General features: G+C 49.1%; 1 protein-coding gene across 1 annotated transcript in view; it reads right to left on the bottom strand.

Moving 5' to 3' along the window:
* The window catches only part of ATP11B (ATPase, class VI, type 11B), a 134,771-nt gene that overhangs the window by 56,153 nt on the left and 58,422 nt on the right, over window positions 1-20,196 (bottom strand). The window contains exons 11-17 of the mRNA XM_015421941.1: window positions 18,763-18,913; window positions 15,112-15,309; window positions 13,607-13,765; window positions 10,300-10,475; window positions 8,715-8,783; window positions 4,232-4,305; window positions 3,971-4,074 (exon numbers count right to left, since the gene is read on the bottom strand). Of these exons, the coding sequence (XP_015277427.1) occupies window positions 3,971-4,074; window positions 4,232-4,305; window positions 8,715-8,783; window positions 10,300-10,475; window positions 13,607-13,765; window positions 15,112-15,309; window positions 18,763-18,913 (931 nt within the window). The remainder of the gene's footprint in view (window positions 1-3,970; window positions 4,075-4,231; window positions 4,306-8,714; window positions 8,784-10,299; window positions 10,476-13,606; window positions 13,766-15,111; window positions 15,310-18,762; window positions 18,914-20,196) is intronic.

Raw genomic sequence — 20,196 nt, 5'->3', positions numbered from 1 at the left:
ACTTCCGGGTGGGGACTCGGCTTCCCCTCTCCCTCTCCGTGCAGCGAGACAGCTTATATCCACTCTGGTTTGCTGTTAAGTTGTTCCAGTTTGGGGGCGGGAGGAAAACAAGGGCTTGCGTTTTCCTGACCAAGCAGGATTTTCAACAGTGGGGTTTTCCCCCCCCTTGGTTCCAAATCCTGTCTTGCACAAAATCCAAAACCGCGGTTGGCCAGTCCGTGTATGCAACAACGAACTATGGTTTAGCGGCTGTAGGTTTTCCGGGTTGTATGGCCGCGGTCTTGGCATTGTAGGACCTGACGTTTCGCCAGTAGCTACTGGCAAAACGTCAGGTCCTACAATGCCAAGGCCACGGCCATACAACCCGGAAAATCTACAACAGCTAACGAACTCTGGCCGTGAAAGCCTTCGACAACATACTGTGGTTTGTCACAAAAACGAAGCAACCAATTATTTCGCTGCACACTTGGGGAGAACAGAGAGGACACGGGAAGCTGCCTTATACCGAACCAGACCATCAGTCCACCAAAGTGAGTATTGTCTGTTCGAGACGGACAGCTGCTCTCCAGGGTCTCAGGCTGAGGTCCTTCACATCACCTCCTGCCTGGTCCTTTCAACTGGAGATGCCAGGGATTGAACCTGGGACCTTCTGCATGCCAGGCAGGGGCTCCTCCACTGAGCCACAGCCCCTCTTTACAGCTCTCCATGGTCTCAGGCGGAGGTCTTTCCCATCATCTCCTGTCTGGTCCTTTTAACTGGAGATGCCGGGGACTGAACCTGGGACCTTCTGCATGCCAGGCAGAGGCTCTTACACTGAGCCACGGCCCCTCTTTACAGCTCTCCAGGGTCTCAGGCTGAGGTCTTTCACATAACAGCCTGCCTGGTCCCTTCAGCTGGAGATGCCGGGGACTGAACCTTTCACACGCCAAGCAAATGCTCCACACCTTTGAGCCACAGCTGCTCCCTGAGAGGAGAGCAGGGCCAGCCCAGGCAAACCTCACCCTCTTTCCAGACTTATTTCAGCCGCAGCTGAATCACAGAGGTGCTGGATGCGGCCTGTGCACAGGAAACAGAGTTCCTAGTTTGATGCCCCAGAGGGGACGAGAGATCATACAGCCTTAAATAGCAATCAGATTGGGAAGAGAATTATATGGTGCTGCGTAAATCTCTCGCCACCTAATTAAAAACAACAGTCTTGCAAGAATCTTGTCAGGAAGACAAGGTCAGGAAGACAAGGTCGCCATCTTAAGCGGGGGACGAATGAACTCCTGCCAAAAACTGTCCTGCTGGGAATTCTAGGTGAATTCCCTCTGTACCTGGCAGTCCCAGAGAATCCAGGACTGTTTCGGTACAGAAGGAAGGTTGGTACCTTACACTTCTTTCAAGAACTGCTTGCAATGATCTCTGGAGTGCTTTGGTATGGTTCTAATCAAATTTCAATTAGCGACAGATTGCGTTGACGTATAAACATTAAAGGTTCCAATGCAAACCTGAGCAAGCAATTAAAAAAAAAGAAAGAAAGGAAACTCCATTTAGCCCTCTGCAGCAGTCACCGTCTACGAGGATCAGGCCAAACACAGTGCAATGGTTTCACAACACAGGATATAAGCTAAACTGGAGGGTAGGGTGTAGGGACTCCTTGTAGAGCAGGAGTCCCCAACATGGTGCCCGTGGGCGCCCGGGCACCCACTGAGATCTCTCATGGTGCCTGCCAAATGTTTTTAGAAAGTGGGTGGAGCCAAAAGAACTTCTGATTGGCCAATGGAGATCTGACAGATGAGCGTTTCTTAGCTCGATACCTATATCTGTGCGTATGCAAGAAAATATTTTAAAGGCATTCATCCTGTTAAACAGAGTTTCTGCCTGAAATGCTGAAGAGCTTCAGACTTCTGCATAACCCCACTTCCTGGCATTCTGTGACAGGCTCTGCCCCCGACAACAACCCACCAGCCTTTGTCAGGTTTCAAAAGGTGCCCACTGGTTTGAAAAAGCTGGGGACCCTGCTGCCTAGGCCTGCCGCTACTGCTGCCAGTCCTGTGTCCTTAGTAATGTGCACGGATGAATTATGCTGACAACATAGGAAGACCTCGGGGCCAGACTTTTGCCCAGGTCCTCCTGCTTTTGATCCCTTCTGCGCACTTGACATGTGGGGAAAAGACGACTAGCTTGGGACACGCAGGGAAAAAGAGCGGCGCAGGTAACAGAAAAGAGGGGGCCTGTGATAAGGGTGGGGAAATCTCGCAACCTCCAAGCACCTCTGACAATTATAACACAAGTTCTGTGACAGGGTGGGGATTCGAATCTGGGTCTCACAGTTCCTACTCTGACTAACCGTGAGCCACCTTGAACAGGACTCTACAGAGGCAATGCAGACATATTCTAAATAAATAAGTACACATGCCCCACAGTGGCCACATTTTCGCTCTGTCTACAAGACTGCAAATGGTCACAGTAACACCAGTTATTAGAACAGACACCATAAAAATCTCTGGCAGGTATACGGGCACCTCTGACAGCAATGTCGATTGTGTGAACTTAGATTATGAGAGGGAAGGCAGGAAGGGTTGCCTCAGTACTTAGTTCTTATGCTCCTTTCTTACACGCCCAGGGAAATGCTGATTACCACTCTGGGGTCAGGAAGCAATTTTTCTCGAGGTTAGTTTGGCCAGGGATCCTGGAGGGTTTTTTTGTCATCTTCTGGGCGTGGAACAGGGGTCAGTGGGAGTGTGTGTGTGTGGGGGGGGAGGTATTTGTGAATTTCCTGCCTTGTGTAGGGGGTTGGACTAGATGACCCTGGAGGTCCCTTCCAACTCTATGACTCTATGATTCTGTACTATTATTCACATCCAAAAATGCTGAAATCCCATAATCTGAGAGGAGGAGGAGGAGGAGGAGGAGGAGGAGGAGGAGGAGAAGAAGAAGAAGAAGAAGAGATTGGATTTATACCCCGCCCTTCACTACCCAAAGGTGTCTCAGAGCGGCTTACAAACTCCTTTCCCTTCCCCTCCCCACAACAGACACCCTGTGAGGTAGGTGGGGCTGAGAGAGCTCTTGACAGAAAGTGCTCTTTTTCAAGAACAGCTCTTATCAGAACCACGGCTTGCCCAAGGTCATCCAGCCAGGTGCAAGTGGAGGCGTGGGGAATCAAACCCGGTTCTCCCAGATTAGGGGCCATGCACTTAACCACTACACCAAACTGGCTCTCAGTCAGTTACCTGAACACCTCAAAGAACACTGACATTCACAAATGTCCAACACTGCTATTGTGCTGTTTTAACTGCAATGTCTAAGCAGTGGTGTGGTAACATCATTGGTTTCAAGACACCCTAAACACGGGATGGCCAGATTAAAAAAAAACCCTGCACGGCGTCTATCCTATGAAACGCATAATGTGCTTAAGGTATTCTCTCAGCCTCACAGGGTTGTTGTGAGGACAAGGCAGAGGCGGGCCGAGCCCTGTATGCCGCCCCAAGCTTTTATTATTTGCATTTATTATTATTATTATTATTCACTTGAAGAGAAAAGCAGGAGAATAAAATCTCGGGAGGTCAGTCAGAGTAAGAGAATCACGCAATTACGTTGCTCTCTTTGTACTGTGACATTTGAAGCCATAACAAGTTTATTTTGCGGAATAATGCGTCAAGTTAGGTTCTCATTACACACGAAGTCAGCTCAAAGCTTGGGCTGCCACTCTGAAAGGATGGCATTGCCGCAAGCTGCTGGCCGTCAGGGAAGTTGGGAGGGCCGAGGGAACTCCAGGTACCCAGAAGATGCAGTTCACAGAGAAGGCACGCATATAGGTCGACCGCCTCACCTACAAAACTCCAGCCAGCAGGAAATCTATATGCTTCCAGAGGAGCTTGCAAGGGGACCATGGCACATATGAATAAGCCCTTAACCCCACATTCGACACACTGACACTTCCCCTCAATGTTGGTTCTCAGCTTTAAAAGCAGTAATAGCCACGTACCAAAGCAAATTCATCTACGTGAACTCTTGTTTTCTCTATTTCTCCTCTTGTACTGTAAGGAAGAATAGCGGATTCTGCCCCCTTGGTGAATAACAGCTTGTTACCTGTGAAGAAACAGTTATAAGGGAGGGGGAAATTAAGACCTATACTTCATTACAGTTCTCTTTCTCTCAGTGAGAGGGGGGGTGCATTAAACTAAGCTGCTTCAGTATCCCTTTGGGGACAAGACTAAAAAACAGCCCCAATAACTTTTTGTCTTACCTGATGGACTCTCTACAATGACGCTCATTCTTCTGCGACAGGGGTCAAACTCCAGGACATGTAATAATTTGTACCTTAAAAAAAAAAAGATAGATAAATCAGGTTTTTTGCTGCTTCTCAGATTTGTACAATAAATCTGCTGAATCAGAAGTTTGACCTAACGAACCGGAAGGAGTGCAGAAGGGCTTGGCAGGTTATGCTCCCCGAGCCCTGGGGTGCAAAAGAGAAGCCCCTCCCAGCTCAGAGGCTGGAAACTGGGTGGGTGGAGGAGGCGACGCAGAGCACACAGCTCATAGGGAGGGGAGAGGTTTCCTGAGGATGGTTTTGGGGGGGGGGACACAGAAACAAGCCAGTTTGGTGTAAGGTTTAAGTGCGCGGACTCTAGTCTGGGAGAACCGGGTTTGATTCTCCACTCCTACACTTGCACCTGCTGGATGACCTTGGGCAAGCCATAGGTCTGATAAGAGCTGTCCTTGAAAAAGAGCAGTTTCTCTCAGAGGTCTCTCAGCCCCGCCTACCTCACAGGGTTGTGGGGAGGGGAAGGGAAAGGAGTTTGTAAGCCGCTCTGAGACTCCCTCGGGTAGGGAAGGGCGGGGTATAAATCCAATCCAAGAGAGCCAGTTTGGTGTAGTGGTTAAGTGCGCGAATCTAATCTGGGAGAACCGGGTTTGATTCCCCACTCCTCCACTTGCACCTGCTGATGTGACCTTGGGTCAGTCACAAGCTCTGGCACAGCTGTCCTTGAAAAAGAGCAGTTTGTGTCAGAGTTCTCTCAGCCCCACCCACCTCACAGGGTGTTTGTTGTGGGGAGGGGAAGGGAAAGGAGTTTGTAAGCCGCTCTGAGACTCCAAGTGAAGGGCGGGGTATAAATCCAATCTCCTCCTCCTCCTCTTCTTCTTCATGCACTCCCTGCCTCACCACTCTCCCCTGATTATCTAGTCTCTCTTTCCTTTTTCACTCCTGTATATCCAGATTGGGAAGCGCACCCATCTCTTTGTCTTATTCAAACAATATATATTTTGCCACCGAGTCGTGGCTGACTTACGACCAGGGCTATTTTTGGGCAGGAACGCACAGGAACGAAGTTCCGGCTGGCCCCCGAGTTGGCCACGCCCAGCAGGAACTCATTAGCATAATAGGCCACACCCAACAGCAGAAACTCATTATGATTGGCTACATTAGGGGTGTGTGGCCTAAAATGCAAAGGAGTTCCTGCTACAAAAAAAGGCCCTGGGTTTTGACAACAAACAAGGTAAACAGAATAACAAGCAAAAGGTGGGTGTGGCTGGATGAGCACACTTCTGGTAACATGGGGGTGTGGCCTAATATGCTAATGAGTTCTGGTGTTGGGTGTGGCCTATTATGCTAATGAGTTCCTGCTGGGTTTTTTCTACAAAAAGAGCCCTGCTTACGACGATCCCGTAGGTTTTTCAAGGCAAGAAGCATTCGGAAGTGGTTTTGCCACCGCCTGCCTTTGAGTAGCAACCCTGGACATCCTTGGTGGCCTCCCGTTCAAATACTAACCAGTGCCGACCTCCGGCTTAGCTTCCGAGACCCACAGGGTTTTCAAGGCAAGACACAAACAGAGGTGGTTTCCTACTGCGATGCTGGACTTCTTCGGTGGTCTCCCAATCCAAGTACTAACCAAGGCTTCGCTTCCAAGATCTGACACGATTAGGATGGCATGGGCGACCTAGGTCAGGCATGTGTCAGCAAGCTGCCAATGTTTTGTTTTATTCTTTCTGTGTGCGCTTGATTGCTTTCACTTTCGTATGTAGACCTGTTGATGTGCTTAATTGCTTAGCTGCCGAAACATCTATATCTCTCAAGGCCACAGGTGGCTGCTGCTGCTTGTTAGTTGCTTGGAGGCTCTCACGGAACACCGTGAGAAAGAGATAACATGTGCTGCCTAGAAGCGTTTGCTCCCAGGCCCGATGGCGCGCGGGGGAACTCCCGTAATTGGGTCTCAGTGGTTTGAATGTACTATAACATGCCATGCTCTTTGCACCCCCCTCATTCTGAACAGTGATCCTGTCTATGCACCTACAGCTTCAAATAAAGTAAAACCTTTCTACAAGTGTGTACTTCGTTGATGCTGTGGGAAGTCTGACAGCATCCCAACGACATGCAACTCTGAAAACCAGCAGCATCCCTCCATGTTCTCCTAGGCATGTATGCGTAAGCTGGGGTCTAGAAGCCGGACCCTCTTCGGCTGCGACCAGCTCGAGTTGAGAGTTACCTAACGAAGTTTGGCTACGGTTGCCTGAGAGGCTCCTGGAGTGGCAAGCCCTACCCTGGAAAGGGGTATGCAAAGTTGGGAGCCCACAAAGCATCAATGCGGTGGAGGATAAACTATTAAGAACTTCTCTCCTCCTGCAATATCATACAATACTGCCCAGCTCAGGGGACGGCAGATGCCTCTTCCACTCAGCCTGGAACTCATGGGTTTGACGATAGTGAAACTGACCAGGCTGATGGGAATTCAGGGCCTGGGAAGCAGGAAATTGCTTGTGTCCACTGCTGTAACGGGAAAGGGGCAAAGCAGGGTGGGGAACACGCCTTGGCAGGACTGAATCCCCCAGCATTCAGCCTAGCCTATCTTTTCAGAGAAGAAGAAGAAGGAAGAGGAAGAGGAGTGCCTGCCAGCCTTTGTAGTATGGATGGGAATACATATTGAATGTTTTAATTGTGATTATTCATATACTTATATTTCTCTGTTTTATTAAGATTTTATTAGGATTTAATAAAAGCCTATTAAGTGAAGTGGTAAGGCCTCTCCTTTGTAGGTTAGAGTGTCTTTTTAGCTGATGCTAGCAGAACCTAGCAGTTCGAAAGGAAGAAATTCCAACTAGATAAAATAGGTACCACTTCGGTGGGAAGGTAACAGCGTTCCGTGCGCCTCGGTATCTAGTCATGCTGGCCACATGACCATGGAAATGTCTTCGGACAGCGCTGGCTCTTCGGCTTTGAAATGGGGATAGCACCGCAACCCTAGAGTCGGATTCGACTGGCTTTTGAGCAGGGGAATCTTTACCCTTACCTTTTATGGCTGGTTCACAGGTGAATGAATGACAGTTCACAATCCATCTTTACAGGCAAGCCGTCAGTACTAGAGCTCGTGGGCATCCAATGAAGCCGATGAGCAGCGGCTTCAGGACAGACAAAAGGAAATTCTCCTTTACACAGAGAGCGATTTAAATGTGGGATTCGCTGCCAGGGGATGCAGTGATGACCAATGCTCCCTCTATGTCTTGTGAGCAGAAATTCTACCTTGTGAGCTAGTGGCATTGAAGTTGCGAGCAACTGATCTGGCTACTGCATCAATTAGTTTGCCCTGGAGCCATCCCTTCCTGAGCCGAGACAAAAATGCATGAGCCAGAGGCTAAAAAACTGTGAGCTAGCTCACACTAACTGAGCTTAGAGGGGACACTGGTGATGACCACAGAGACAGACAGCTTTAAAAAGGAATTAAGATTCATAGAGGATAGGTCTATCAGTGGCTGCTAGCCATGGTGGCTGAGGGGAACCTCCACATTCAGAGGCACTAATCCTCTGAATCCCAGAGCCAGGAGGCAACATCAGGGGGAAGGGCCTTGGCCTCTATGCCTAGTGATCAGTCCTCCAGAGGAACTGGTTGGCCACTGTGTGAGACAGGAAAGCTGACCTAGATGGACCACTGGTCTGATCCAGCAGGACTTTTCTTATGTTCTTATGAGGATGTATGGCCTAACACTGTATAAATCAACCAGGGAGAAGGACAGGATGTGCATGGGAACAGACGGCAAGAGTCAGAACACATTCAGCGTTCCAAATCCAAGTCCATAATTTAACCCTTCCTCATTTAAGCTGGAGGAGCTGCGGTGGCTCAAGTGGTTAAGACGCTGAACTGCAGGCTGTGGAAGGTCGTTAGATAAGCAGTTCGAGACCAGAGTGTGCCGCATGATGGAGTGAGCTCCTGTCTCTAGTTCCAGCTCCTGCCAACCTAGCAGTTCGAAAGCAAGAAATTGCAAGTAGATAAATAGGTACCACTTCGGTGGGATGTTTAGCCATGCCGGCCACATGACCAAAGAAATGTCTTCGGACAGCACTGGCTCTTCGGCTTTGAAACGGAGATGAGCACCGCAACCCTAGAGTTGGATTCGACTGGCTTTCGAGCAAGGGAACCTTTACCTTTTACATTTAAGCTGGACAACCAGTTGTGTGTGACTTTGGGCACAAGTCTTTCCCGTCTCCTCTTGAATACCATAGACTGAAACTGGGGTATGAACAAAGCCAAAATACATGCCTTCTCAAATTTCAGCCCTTCACTAAAAAACAGAACATGAATGCTTCAAAATTGCCAAAGTAAGGACTTTTATGCGTACGGATACATGTGTACTGATACCCAAAAAAAAGAGAGAGAGAGATAGAGAGAGAGAATCTTCATGGAAAAAGCGAGCTGGTTTTAAGAAATACAGCAATTTAATAGTACAAGGATTTTTACCTTTCTGGACGCCCACGGCTTTTTATCTCCATACTTTGTCCATCGGTTCCAGTAAACACCACACCAATCCTAAGGATTTGAAAGAAAGACCTTCAGCACAAAGCATAAGTCACCCTCTGTGTGGGTCAAAGTGGACTCCTCTACAGCAGACATGACGGAAAATAAGTACAAATTCTGGAGGGAAAAAAAACTGATCTGGGAGAGAAAGCTCCCCCCCCCCCCAATCTCACCGCAGTCAGAGGGGTTAATATGCAGGAATAAGATTCATGCTGCAATACTACAGGGATCCTGTGGAGGGAGCCCTTGCAAGAGCGAACACAGCATCAGGCACAAATGCTGCCCAACCTGTCTATTGGTTCTCACCCCCCAACTGCTCCTCCGGCGCTGATGAAACATCCTCCCCCCACGGCCCACTAACACCCCAACGGCCATGGCGGTTGAAAGTGACATCGAGCTGCGGCCGACTTATGAAAGCCCACACGGTTTTCAGGACAACAAGACATTTGGAGGTGGTTAGCTTTTGCCTGCCTCTGGGTAGCAACCCTGGGCTTCCTTGGCGGTCTCCACTCCAAGCGCCAGCCGGGCCCGACCCTGCTTGGCTTCGGAGATCTGCTGAGATCAGGCTAGCCTGGGCCATCCAGATGAGAACATAAGAACATAAGAGACACCAATGTTGGATCAGGCCAAAGGCCCATCCCGTCCAACACTCTGTATCACACAGTGGCCAGAAATACCAGGTGCCATCAGGAGGTCCACCAGTGGGGCCAGGACATTAGAAGCCCTCCCACTGTTGACCCCCCCCAAGCACCAAGAAGACAGAGCATCACTTGCCCCAGAGCCCCTATCTATACCTTGTGGCTAATATCCACTGATGGACCTCTGCTCCATATGCTTATCTAATTCCCTTTTGAAGCCGTCCATGCTTGTAGCCGCCACCCCCTCCTGTGGCAGTGAATTCCACGTGTTGATCACTCTTTGGGTGAAGAAGGACTTCCTTTTATCCATTCTAACCCGACCGCTCAGCAGTTTCATGGAGTGCCCATGAGTTCTTGTATTGTGAGAAAGGGAGAAAAGTACCTCTTTCTCTACCTGCTCTGTCCCATCCAGAATCAAGGCCCAAGGACCACGTCGTAAGATTAAATTGCAATCAAGACGGGGGGCAGAACACCCCGGGATTTTCCTGCACAACCACCGGCTTTCTCCCACTTCCCTAGAATCTCCCTAGGGTTTTCAAGACATGAGACCGTCAGAGGTGGTTTCCCCATTCCCTGCCTCTGCGTAGCGACCCTGGACGTCCTCGGCGGTCTCCCATCCTAGTACTAACCGGGGTCCGCTTAGCTTCCGTGATCAGGTTAGCCTGGCCCAAGGATTGTATCATAAGGTTAAATCACAATCAAGAGGGGGGGGAAACACCCGAGGGTTTTCTTCCACAGACATCTGCTTTCTCCCACCTCCCCAGAACTTCCCTTCCTCCCACCTCCCTCTCACACTTCGGAGGCTGACATACAAAGCCTCCCTTCTCTCAGCCTGCGCTGCCATTTCTACCTGTGGATCAACGCACAGGCGCCGCGTTTCTAATCCTCACCTGCAGGCAGCTTCAACTAAAGCCTTCTCATCCGGGGAAGAGGCATAGTACTCCAGCTGAGAGGCTATGCTGTTGGTATGCCAAGGATTGTCGCAAAGGCCATCGGCTTGGTCATTATTAATCTGCACTGTGTGACAGAGAGAAACAGCTTTCAGGAAGAGTTCCTCCTCTGGCGCCTGTTTTTTAAAGAAAAAGTTAAAGGGAACTATTACAAAGATTAACCAAAAAATCAGTCAAGTAAGTTGTTTGTTTTTCATTAAAGCAACGTGCTACTTCAAAAGGTGGATAAGTCCAGGGGTCATTTCCTGCGGGAGCGCACAGGAGCGGAGCTCCGGCAGTAAAGAGCACAGGGGGCGGGCACATGCAACAAGCCCCACCCCCTGCTCCCAGCAGCCCTCAGTCAGAGCAAGAAGCAGCCAGGCAAGTTGCAGAGCTCCCCCCCGCCCCCCCGCCCGGGCCAAAACAATCCAGTGGCACCTTTAAGATCAAGTCTTATTCAGGTACAAGCTCTCCCTCCTCTGCAAGGACAGATCTGCATGTCCCCCTCCCCCCGCCAATAGCTAGCAATCCAAAACAGTCCAGTGGAGCCTGAGCGGTGGGTGTTGCCTTGTGACACACTTCCGGTGACGTCAGGGTGTGTGGCATATGCAAATGAGTTATGCTAATGAGCTCCTGCACCTCTTTTTCTACGAAATGACCCCTGGATACGTCCCTCTTTGAATGGCAGGACAAAAAAAAAATGGGGGGGGGGCCGTTTCCAAGCAAGCATAAGGATAAGGACATGGCAGAGCTGGGAAAAGTACAGAGGAGGGCGACCAAGATGATGAGGGGGTTGGGGCACCTTCCCCAGGAGGAAGCTTAGAAAAGAGATAACTAAGGGCGGGGGGGTGGTGGGGAGAGAGACATGATAGAGGTTTATCAAATTGTGCATGGGGTGGAGAGAGTTGACCGAGAGAAATGTTTCTCCCTCTCTCAAAATACTAGAACTCGAGGGCATCCAATGAAGCTGATGGGCAGTAGGTTCAGGACGGACAAGAAGAAATACTACTTTACATGGAGGATGACTAAAATGTGGAATTCGCTGCCAGAGGATGTGGTGATGGCCACAGGAATAATCAGCTTGAAAAGGGGATTAGATTCATGGAGGATAAATCTATCAATGGCTACTAGCCATGGTGATTGAGGGGAACCTCCACATTCAGAGGCACTAAGCTTCTGGATCCAAGAACCAAGAGGCAATATCAGGGGAAGGCCTCGGCCTCTATCCCGTCGCTGGCCCTCCAGAGGGACTGGTTGGCCACTGTGTGAGACAGGATGCTGGACTAGATGGGCCACTGCTCTAATCCAGCAGGGCTCTTCTTATGTTCTTATGTTCACTGCCACAGGAAGTGGTGGCGGCTACAAGCATGGACGGCTTCAAGAGGGAATTAAATAAGCCTATGGAGCAGAGGTCCATCAGTGGCTATTAGCCACAAGGTATAGATAGGGGCTCTGGGAGGTATGCTTTTTTTTTTGGGTGTTGGGGGGGGGGGGGGTCAACAGTGGGAGGGCTTCTAGTGTCCTGGCCCCACTGGTGGACCTCCTGATGGCCCCTGGCATTTCTGGCCACTCTGTGACACAGAGTGTTGGACTGGATGGGCCTTTGGCCTGATCCAACATTGGCGTCTCTTATGTTCTTATGACCCAAATTCTTATTTGGTATCTTACCAGGATTAGTTGTTTGCTGCCAAATTTTTTAAAACTCTACCAACTGAAGCTGAAGCAATGGGATCTTGTTGCAAAAAATTGGTGCAGTTAATGCAAACTGAGTGCTACTGGTCTCCATAAAAATGTGTACATTGGATATTCACGAGGCAGCTTTTCATAAAATCAGGTGCTCAGCGAGACACACGTCTTGTCAATTCTCTTATTTTATTTACAGTCTGCTTTTTCACACTGAAGATGGACTTTTTCATTGTAATTTTTTTTTGCTGTCAAGTAGCAGCCGATTTATGGCCACTTTGTAGGGCTTTCACGGCAAGAGCTGTTCAGAGGCAGTTTGCCATTGCCTGCCTCTGCACAGAGACCCTGGACTTCCTTGTTGGCCGCCCATCCAAGTACAAACCAGGGCTGACCCTGCTTAGCTTCTGAGATCTGATGAGATCAGGCTAGCCTGGGATATCCAGGTTAGGGCAAAGATAGATTAAAGGTAAAGGTTCCCTTGTTCGAAAGCCAGTCGGATCCGACTCTAGGGTTGCGGTGCTCATCTCCATTTCAAAGCCGAAGAGCCAGCGCTGTCCGAAGACGTTTCCATGGTCATGTGGCCGGCATAACTAAACACCAAGGCGCACGGAACGCTGTGACCTTCCCACCGAAGTGGTCCCTATTTATCTACTTGCAATTTCTTGCTTTCGAACTGCTAGGCTGGCAGGAGCTGGAACTAGAGACGGGGGCTCACTCCGTCATGCGGCACCTGGGTCTCGAATTGCTGAACTACTGACCTTCCACAGCCTGCAGTTCAGCGTCTTAACCACTTGAGCCACCGCAGCTCCAAAGATAGATTACATAGTGTAAAAAGAACGCAATCAAAAAGAGAGGTCTAATAAGCAATGCAACAAGATGAGGATTACAAAAATTAGAAACAGCGAAAAAGTATCATATGACTACATCAAGCAATGCAGAAAATGGAATTACAGAAGCAGAAGCCAACACAGTAAAAGTAGGGAAATGCTTCCAAAGGTTGGAACTCTGTGCTCAGTCTTAAAAAGTTGTGTTGAAATGAGGTAAAAACTCACTTCTAGAGAAACAGGGACAGAATTTAGCCCTATTCCTGCAACCCAACAAAAATCTATTTGGGAATAAGCACCACTGAATTTGGCAGAATGTGGCTCCTGCGTTTCCTACTCAAGCTGGTTAGTTGCTGGTTTACTCACAAATCCATTCATTCCCTTTTCTATTATACCCCATAAAGACTTCTGCAACATAAGCATAAGAACATAAAGAGAAGCCTTGATGGATCAGGCCAATGGCCCATCCAGTCCAACACTCTGTGTCACACAGGGGCCAAAGATACCAGGTGCCATCAGGCGGTCCAGCAGTGCGGCCAGAACACTAGGAGCCCTCCCACTGTGCCCCCCCCCAAGCACCAAGAACACAGAGCATCACTGCCCCAGACAGAGTGTTCCCTCTATACCTTGTGGCTAACAGCCACTGATGGACCCCTGCTTGTAAGTGTACTCTATTACTTGAAGTATATTAAGTCATTCAAACAAAAGGTTCCACAAACCTAAAGTTAATTATAGTAGGAAAGGGAGAGAGAGAGACTTACCAGACCAGGTCTTATTCCATCTGGAATGTCCTCAATCAGTCCTTCTGGAACCAGTTTGCCATTGATCTCATGGTACTTGACACCGTTAATGGAACACTGCTGAAACTGCATCTCGTTTTCCGTTAATGTGCCGGTTTTGTCTGTAAACACATACTCCACCTAACAGTGAGAAGTTGAAAAACGATGTGAGAGCCACAGTGATTTAAAACAAATTTCAAAAGCGGTACAACTAAAAATGCTTCCCCCCCATCAGAATGTTGCAACGGTCTTGCCAGTCACAGAGCTACACTCCCAGCAACCCTCAGAGGCAGAGTGGGGATTCGATACTGGGTCCTCCCAGATACAAGTCTGATGCTCTATCCACATTTACATTGGGAAATTGACATGCAACGGGCAAGGGGAGGATTACAACCCTGGTTTCCTCCACACCATGGTTCCAATTGCTTCCTCCTGCTTTTTTACCATCAAAACACACACACAAGAAATTCAGTCATATGTCTCTCGTAGTCATGTCTAGGTTAATGTTCTATGCTCCCTCTAAGCTGTGGAGTCTTGTGAGCAAAAATTCTACTTTGTGAACTACTGGCGTTGAAGCTGTGAGTGAGCCATTTGGCTCCTGCGTAAATTAGTTTGCTCTGGAGCCATCCTTCCTGAGGGAAGACAAAAATCTGTGAGCTGGAGGCTAAAAAACTGTGAGCTAGCTCACACTAACTCAGCTTAGAGGGAATACTGGTCACCACAGGCCTGTGCGTGCCGCGAACGAAATTTAAAAAGTCAGTTCTGAATAAAAGGTAGTGCGTGAGGGTCAATGCCATGAAAGGCTGGATTCAGTCACTTGTATGTGTTGAAGCAAATGACCAGATGTTTGCTTGCTTCATTCTGCAGGTTAGCAAAACGGCCAACTTAAGTTGCTGTCCCTTCTAGAAATTCTACAGAGCCTTCCGTTTGCCCCACTGGGCCTTTAGCTGGAGTGGGAGGCAAGAAAATCTGTGGGAAGAAATCTTTCTGGCCTACAGAAAAGCTCTGGTGGACCCAAACCATTACCTTACTTGCGTGTGCAGTCTCGGTCACGTAATTATGACTACACGACCCCTTTCTTGTTAATAAGTAAGCGTGGGGTGGTATGCTGGCTAAGTGTTGGATTAGGCTCTGGGAGACCCAGGTTCGAATCCCCGCTCTGCCACGGAAGCTTGTTGGGTACCCTGGGGCCAATCACAAATGCTCAACCTAACCTACCTCATAGGGTTGTTGTAAAGACAAAACGGAGGAGAGGAGAATGATGTTACACCGCTTTGGGTCCCCATCGGGGAGAAAGGCGGGGTATAAATGAAGTAAATAAAACTTCTTGTAGATATTGGAAAGCCTTCAAAAACCTCTGTTTCTCCCCGGTAGACATAAAAGGATTGTGATAACTTGTTCACAACGAGATTTGGGAGAATTTAAAAAGCTACCAATTAAAAAACATTGGGGGGGGGGAGTACTTTTTAAAAAGTAATACTTTATACCTGCCCCAGCTCTTCATTTAGGTCCGAAGTATTGACTTGGGCCTTCTGGGTTGTTTCTTCGTGATAGAGGTCCAGATCCCACCCGATGAAGAAAGAGCCCAGAAACTTCTGCATCTCGACCGTCACGTAAAGCGAAATGGGTATGATGAAGTTGTACAGTACCATGAAAGCAAGGAAATCTGAAATAAATCTCAAGATCTGACAAAGAGGGAGAGGAAGGGAAAGAACCCGGATTAGCAAACCAGAAATTAAACTTGCTTATTTATATATATTAATATTTATAAACTTGAGAACCCCTTGGACTGCAAGGAGAACAAATCAGTCAATCCTAAAAGAAATCAACCCTGACTGTTCCCTGGAAGGCCAGAGACTGAAGCTGAAGCTCAAAGACTTTGGCCACCCAATGAGAAGGTGTCAGCTATGCTGCCATATGGCTTACAGGCCTAGGGTTAGTTTGCCTGACCTGTGTACGTGTTGGTGCCACATTCCTTCCCTCTCGCTTCTCCCCTTGTTATCTCTGACCTTGTACTTCTGCCTATGTAGTGTCTCCACTGTAATTAACCGTGAGACTAGTTTTGTCTTTCAGCCGAGGGTCGGTTACCGTTTCCCGCCTGCGGGAATAGGGGCGATTGGCCCATAGGTGGGGGGGGGGGCTTTTGAATCTGCTATATTATTGTATGCTTGTTCCTGGCTAGTCATTCCTAAAGGTGACCGTGTTACTGCAACCATAGTACTGACAATAAAGCAAAACCTTTCTTGGAAGTGTGTGCCCCGTGGTTTGGCTGTCGGTCCTGACTGAAGGGAGCACTCACTGGAGAAGAGACCCTGAGGCTGGGAAAGACTGAAGGTAAAAGGAGGAGGGGGCGGCAAAGGATGAGATGGCTAGGCAGTGTTATCGATGCAACGGACATGAAACTGAGCAAACTCTGGAGGATGCCGGAAGACGGGAGGGCCTGACGTGATGCGGTTCATGGGGGTCGCGAAGAGTCACACTTGACTGTGTGACTGAACAACAACAACAGAAATTTATATACAGCCATTTCCACTGGGTAGCTCTGCTGGTCTGCGGCAGAAGAGCAAGTTTCGAGTCCAGCAGCACTTTAGAGACCAGCAAGGTTCCCAGGGTAGGAGCTCCCCTTGCCCTGTCTCCCCTGCTCCCGCCCTATCTGACGAGGAGACCACTGACTCCTCAGCAGCTTATACCCTGGAAATCCTGTTGGTCTCGAATCTGGCTCTTAGATACAGCAGTTCGTGAACGCAAATGACATAGAACAGCTGGTTCGTGAATGCAAATGGTGCAAAAGGCCGACCACAAACTTTGCGTAGAGTTATACAGAACAAGCCAGAGAAGCTAATGGCTTCTTCCGGTCGCTTGGGGGGGGGGAGGTTTGGAGCAAACGCACTTATAAGAGATGGTCAACCCCAAAGTCAAAAGCAGGGCCAGAACTTCTACTGTACGGGCCCGACTGGTGCAGGACTAAAATGAGAAAGGGCTGTGTCTGAATCTTATGATTCGCCCAAGGCTAGGGGCATGACAGAAATTCTAAAAAAATAATAATTAAGTTCTGCCTGTCTCTGCAGACATGAGCAAAAAGCATACTGTACTTTGTTTTACAAGGGATCAGACTGCTAGTCAGCTAGGACAAAGCTTGCAACCTCAGCTGAGGTACATACGTCCAAGGCGCAGCTTCCAATGCACGCAACGGCTTCCTTGATTTGAAGAACTTTCCACCTAGACCACCGGTGCTACTCCCTTGCTGCTAAAAGCAGGAACTGCCTCTAAGCAACTAAATCCCTGCTCTTCTGTGTGTGTGTGTGAGAGTGCCATCAAGCTGATTCCAACTCATGGCAACTCTAGGAATGAATGGCCTCCAAAACATCCTGTCGTTAACAGTCTTGCAAACTGCGGGCCACGGCTTCCTTCATGGAGTCAATCCATCTCCTGTTGGGTCTTCCTCTCTTCCTTGGACTTTTCCTAGCGTTATCGTCCTTCCCGGTGACGCTTGTCTTCTCAGGATGTGACCAAAGTATAATATCCTCAGTGTAGCTATGTTAGCTCCTATGGGGAGTTCAGGCTTTATTTGATCTGGAACTCATTTATTTGCCTTTCTGGCAGTCCTGCCCCTCGTATCAGGTAAAGCAAAACGAAAACGGCTAATTCCTCAGCACCAGAGAGTGCTGCCATGAACATAAGAACAGCCCTGCAGGATCAGACCAGCGGCCCATCTAGCCCGCCATCTCATTTTCCGTAGCAGCCAAACGGTCTGGGAGGGCCAGCATACAGGGCACAGTGGTTAAGGAGTGCACCGCCATCCTGCGGGTGTTGCCTCCTAGCCACTGGTACTCAGAGGCCTACTGTCTCAACACTTACTGCCTCGGGATACAGAGATTCTCCTTCAGACCAGGCACCTCATTGATGAGACTGCAGCGGTTTATGTGAATACTCTACATCCCCCTTTTCATAGGAAGAAAAAACTGGCATACAATCAAAAGGTGCACACAAAATTATCGTAAGAACTACAGTATGCAGAACACTAGAAGAAGAAGAGATTGGATTTATACCCCGCCCTTCACTACCCAAAGGAGTCTCAGAGCGACTTACAAACTCCTTCCCCTTCCCCTCCCCACAGCAGACACACTGTGAGGTAGGCGGGGCTGAGAGAGCTCTGACAGAGAACTGTCCTTGAGAGAACAGCTCTGACAGAACTATGGCTTGCCCAAGGTCATCCAGCAGCTGCAAGCGGAAGAGTGGGGAACCCAACCTGGTTCTCCCAGATTAGAGTCCATGCACTTAACCACGACACCAAACTCGCACTCAACCACTACACACTGGCAGAACACCAGCAGAGAGTGCAAAGAAATGGCATTCCAAAACGCCAGAGCAGCCGCTGAGAAGGCCCTGCTTCTGGTAAAGTCCAATCTTGCCTCTGAATAAGTGGATGCCACAAGCAGGCCTCCTCAGAAGATTTTAAATACCAGAGAGGCTCATGTGGTGTATTCTCTCAGGGAAAGCAGACCGGAGACTCAGGCCTAGAGGCATAGTGGGCAACTACAGCAGCTGCTTCGATAGAGGCATGATAGGGTCCGGCCAACTTACAGCCAACGCCAGCTTGGCTACGGTATTCGGCACCAGCTGCAGTTTCTGAAGCATCTTCAAAGGCAGGCGCCACATGCAGCATAACTCAAGGGTGACCAGGGAAGGAATGACGGTGGGCAAGTTCCCCTCCCCCGAGAGCTGCAATTTTAAAAACTGGCAACCTGGGGTAAAGTCAGATCAGGAACCATCTCTAAGCTGCAAACCAGGTCCTTCGAGAAAGACCCCTACAAATTGTTGCTCTCCCCCCCCCCTCCCCAAACACACACCGGTGCACTACAAATCCCAGCCTTCAGAGAAGAAGATGGACTGCTGAAAGAACTCGAGAGCCTTTTTCAGAGGCAGGAGGAGGAGGAGGAAAGCGAGGGAGTAGGTCCCCGCCAACACATCTAGATTTGCAAATCTGAATGACGTCTGAGCACAGTGCAAAAACTAGGAAAGGGTGTTCCACGTAGAACAGCGACAAGAAAAGCCCAGCGTCTACCATTAAGCCACAGACTTCCTTTGCAAATGAGATTTGCCACCATCAAGATTTAAAAAAAAGAAAGAGATACTACCTTACTGCTATTTCTTTCGCGTTCTGTTTTCTGGTTATACCAAGGCTCGTCCCATTTTTCTTCAGACTGCCAGGCGTACTTCAATATCGTACTTAAGATGGCTTCAAAGAGGAGGATGATTAGGTAGATGATCAAAAAGGAATTCATAGACCTGTAAGAGACGGAATTTGGGGGTGCCCATTTTTAAAAGCGCTCAGTGAAAAGATTTTGTGGGCAAAAAAAGTGCATTCCCCTGAGAAAGCAAACGACAGCCATCTCTAAAGATTAGTCAATCTACTTTTATTTTATTTTTATTTATTTATTTATCATTCGACTTTATATCCTGCTCGAATCCCTTGGCTAGGGGTCTCTGAGCGGCTTACAGGCTTTTGGTGCTAGTCACCATTTTTCCCTAACTAGGGCCACAGTGTATACGGGGATGGGACAACCTACCGGCACCCCCCCTATGGTTGTTGTTGTTGTTGTTTCTTCATCGGCTTGGCTCAGGTCGGGTCTCTGGACTGGCGGGGTGTTCTTTTTCCCGGCATTCGGTGGTGGCTATCTTCCTCCTGAGGCGCGTGGCTCCACCTGCTTCCGGCCCAGCAACGTCCCTTCCGACTCCGCTGAGCCGGTGCTCGGCATCCACGCACGCCCCTTCTTTTGACGACAGCATTCGGTGTATTCTCTCTCGGCCACCAGGGATTGCTCGATCGCGCTCCTCCGATCGTGCCCGCCGCCGCAACGCCACCACGCCGTCCACACCGAGTCGATGCTCGCCGCCGCCGTCATCACCGCCGCCGCCGTCTTTCAACCAGCCACACAGGGTGTCCCCCACCCCTCTAAGGGTGGGTACCCATTTATCTACTCGCAATTAGGTTGCTTTCGAAACCGCTGGGTAGGCGGGAGCTGGGACGAAGGTCGAGAGCTCACCTCGACCGCGGTGGTACTCGAACAGCCATAGTGGCTGCTCGGATGATGTTACAGAGCAGGCATTTAACTGCCTGCGCCACCGCTCCGGAGCTCTGCATGAAGAGAGGACTTCAGCGCTGAGCAACTGAGGCTTGTAACCAAATCTCCCACCCACCCACCTTCTAGCTGTCCCCAGGCTGCAGAAAGACAAAACTGCTCTTTCCAGGGACAGAGTGAAGACACAGAGTCAGGAGGAGGAAGGATCTTGGGAAAGGAAGAGCTGACTCAATAGGAAAAGAAGGAAAGAAAATAAGTGGTGGCTACAAGGGGACAGGGGACACTGACAGCATCACTCAACTATAATATACCATAGCTCAGTTTTTAATACACACACACATATTTACACATGTATCCTGCCTTTCTGTTCTTACAAAAGGTTGCCAAGGCCGCTAAAAATTTAAAACATACGTAATAAAATCACAAAATTTGAGTCCAGTGGCACCTTTAAGACCAATGAAGTTTGATTTATAAGCTTTCATGTGCATG

The sequence above is a fragment of the Gekko japonicus genome, unplaced genomic scaffold (assembly GCF_001447785.1).
Source record: "Gekko japonicus isolate JY-2015 unplaced genomic scaffold, Gekko_japonicus_V1.1 scaffold842, whole genome shotgun sequence".
NCBI classification, from domain to species: domain Eukaryota; kingdom Metazoa; phylum Chordata; class Lepidosauria; order Squamata; family Gekkonidae; genus Gekko; species Gekko japonicus.
The sequence above is the reverse complement of the archived record's forward strand: the minus strand, read 5'-3'. Positions and strand labels throughout refer to the sequence as shown.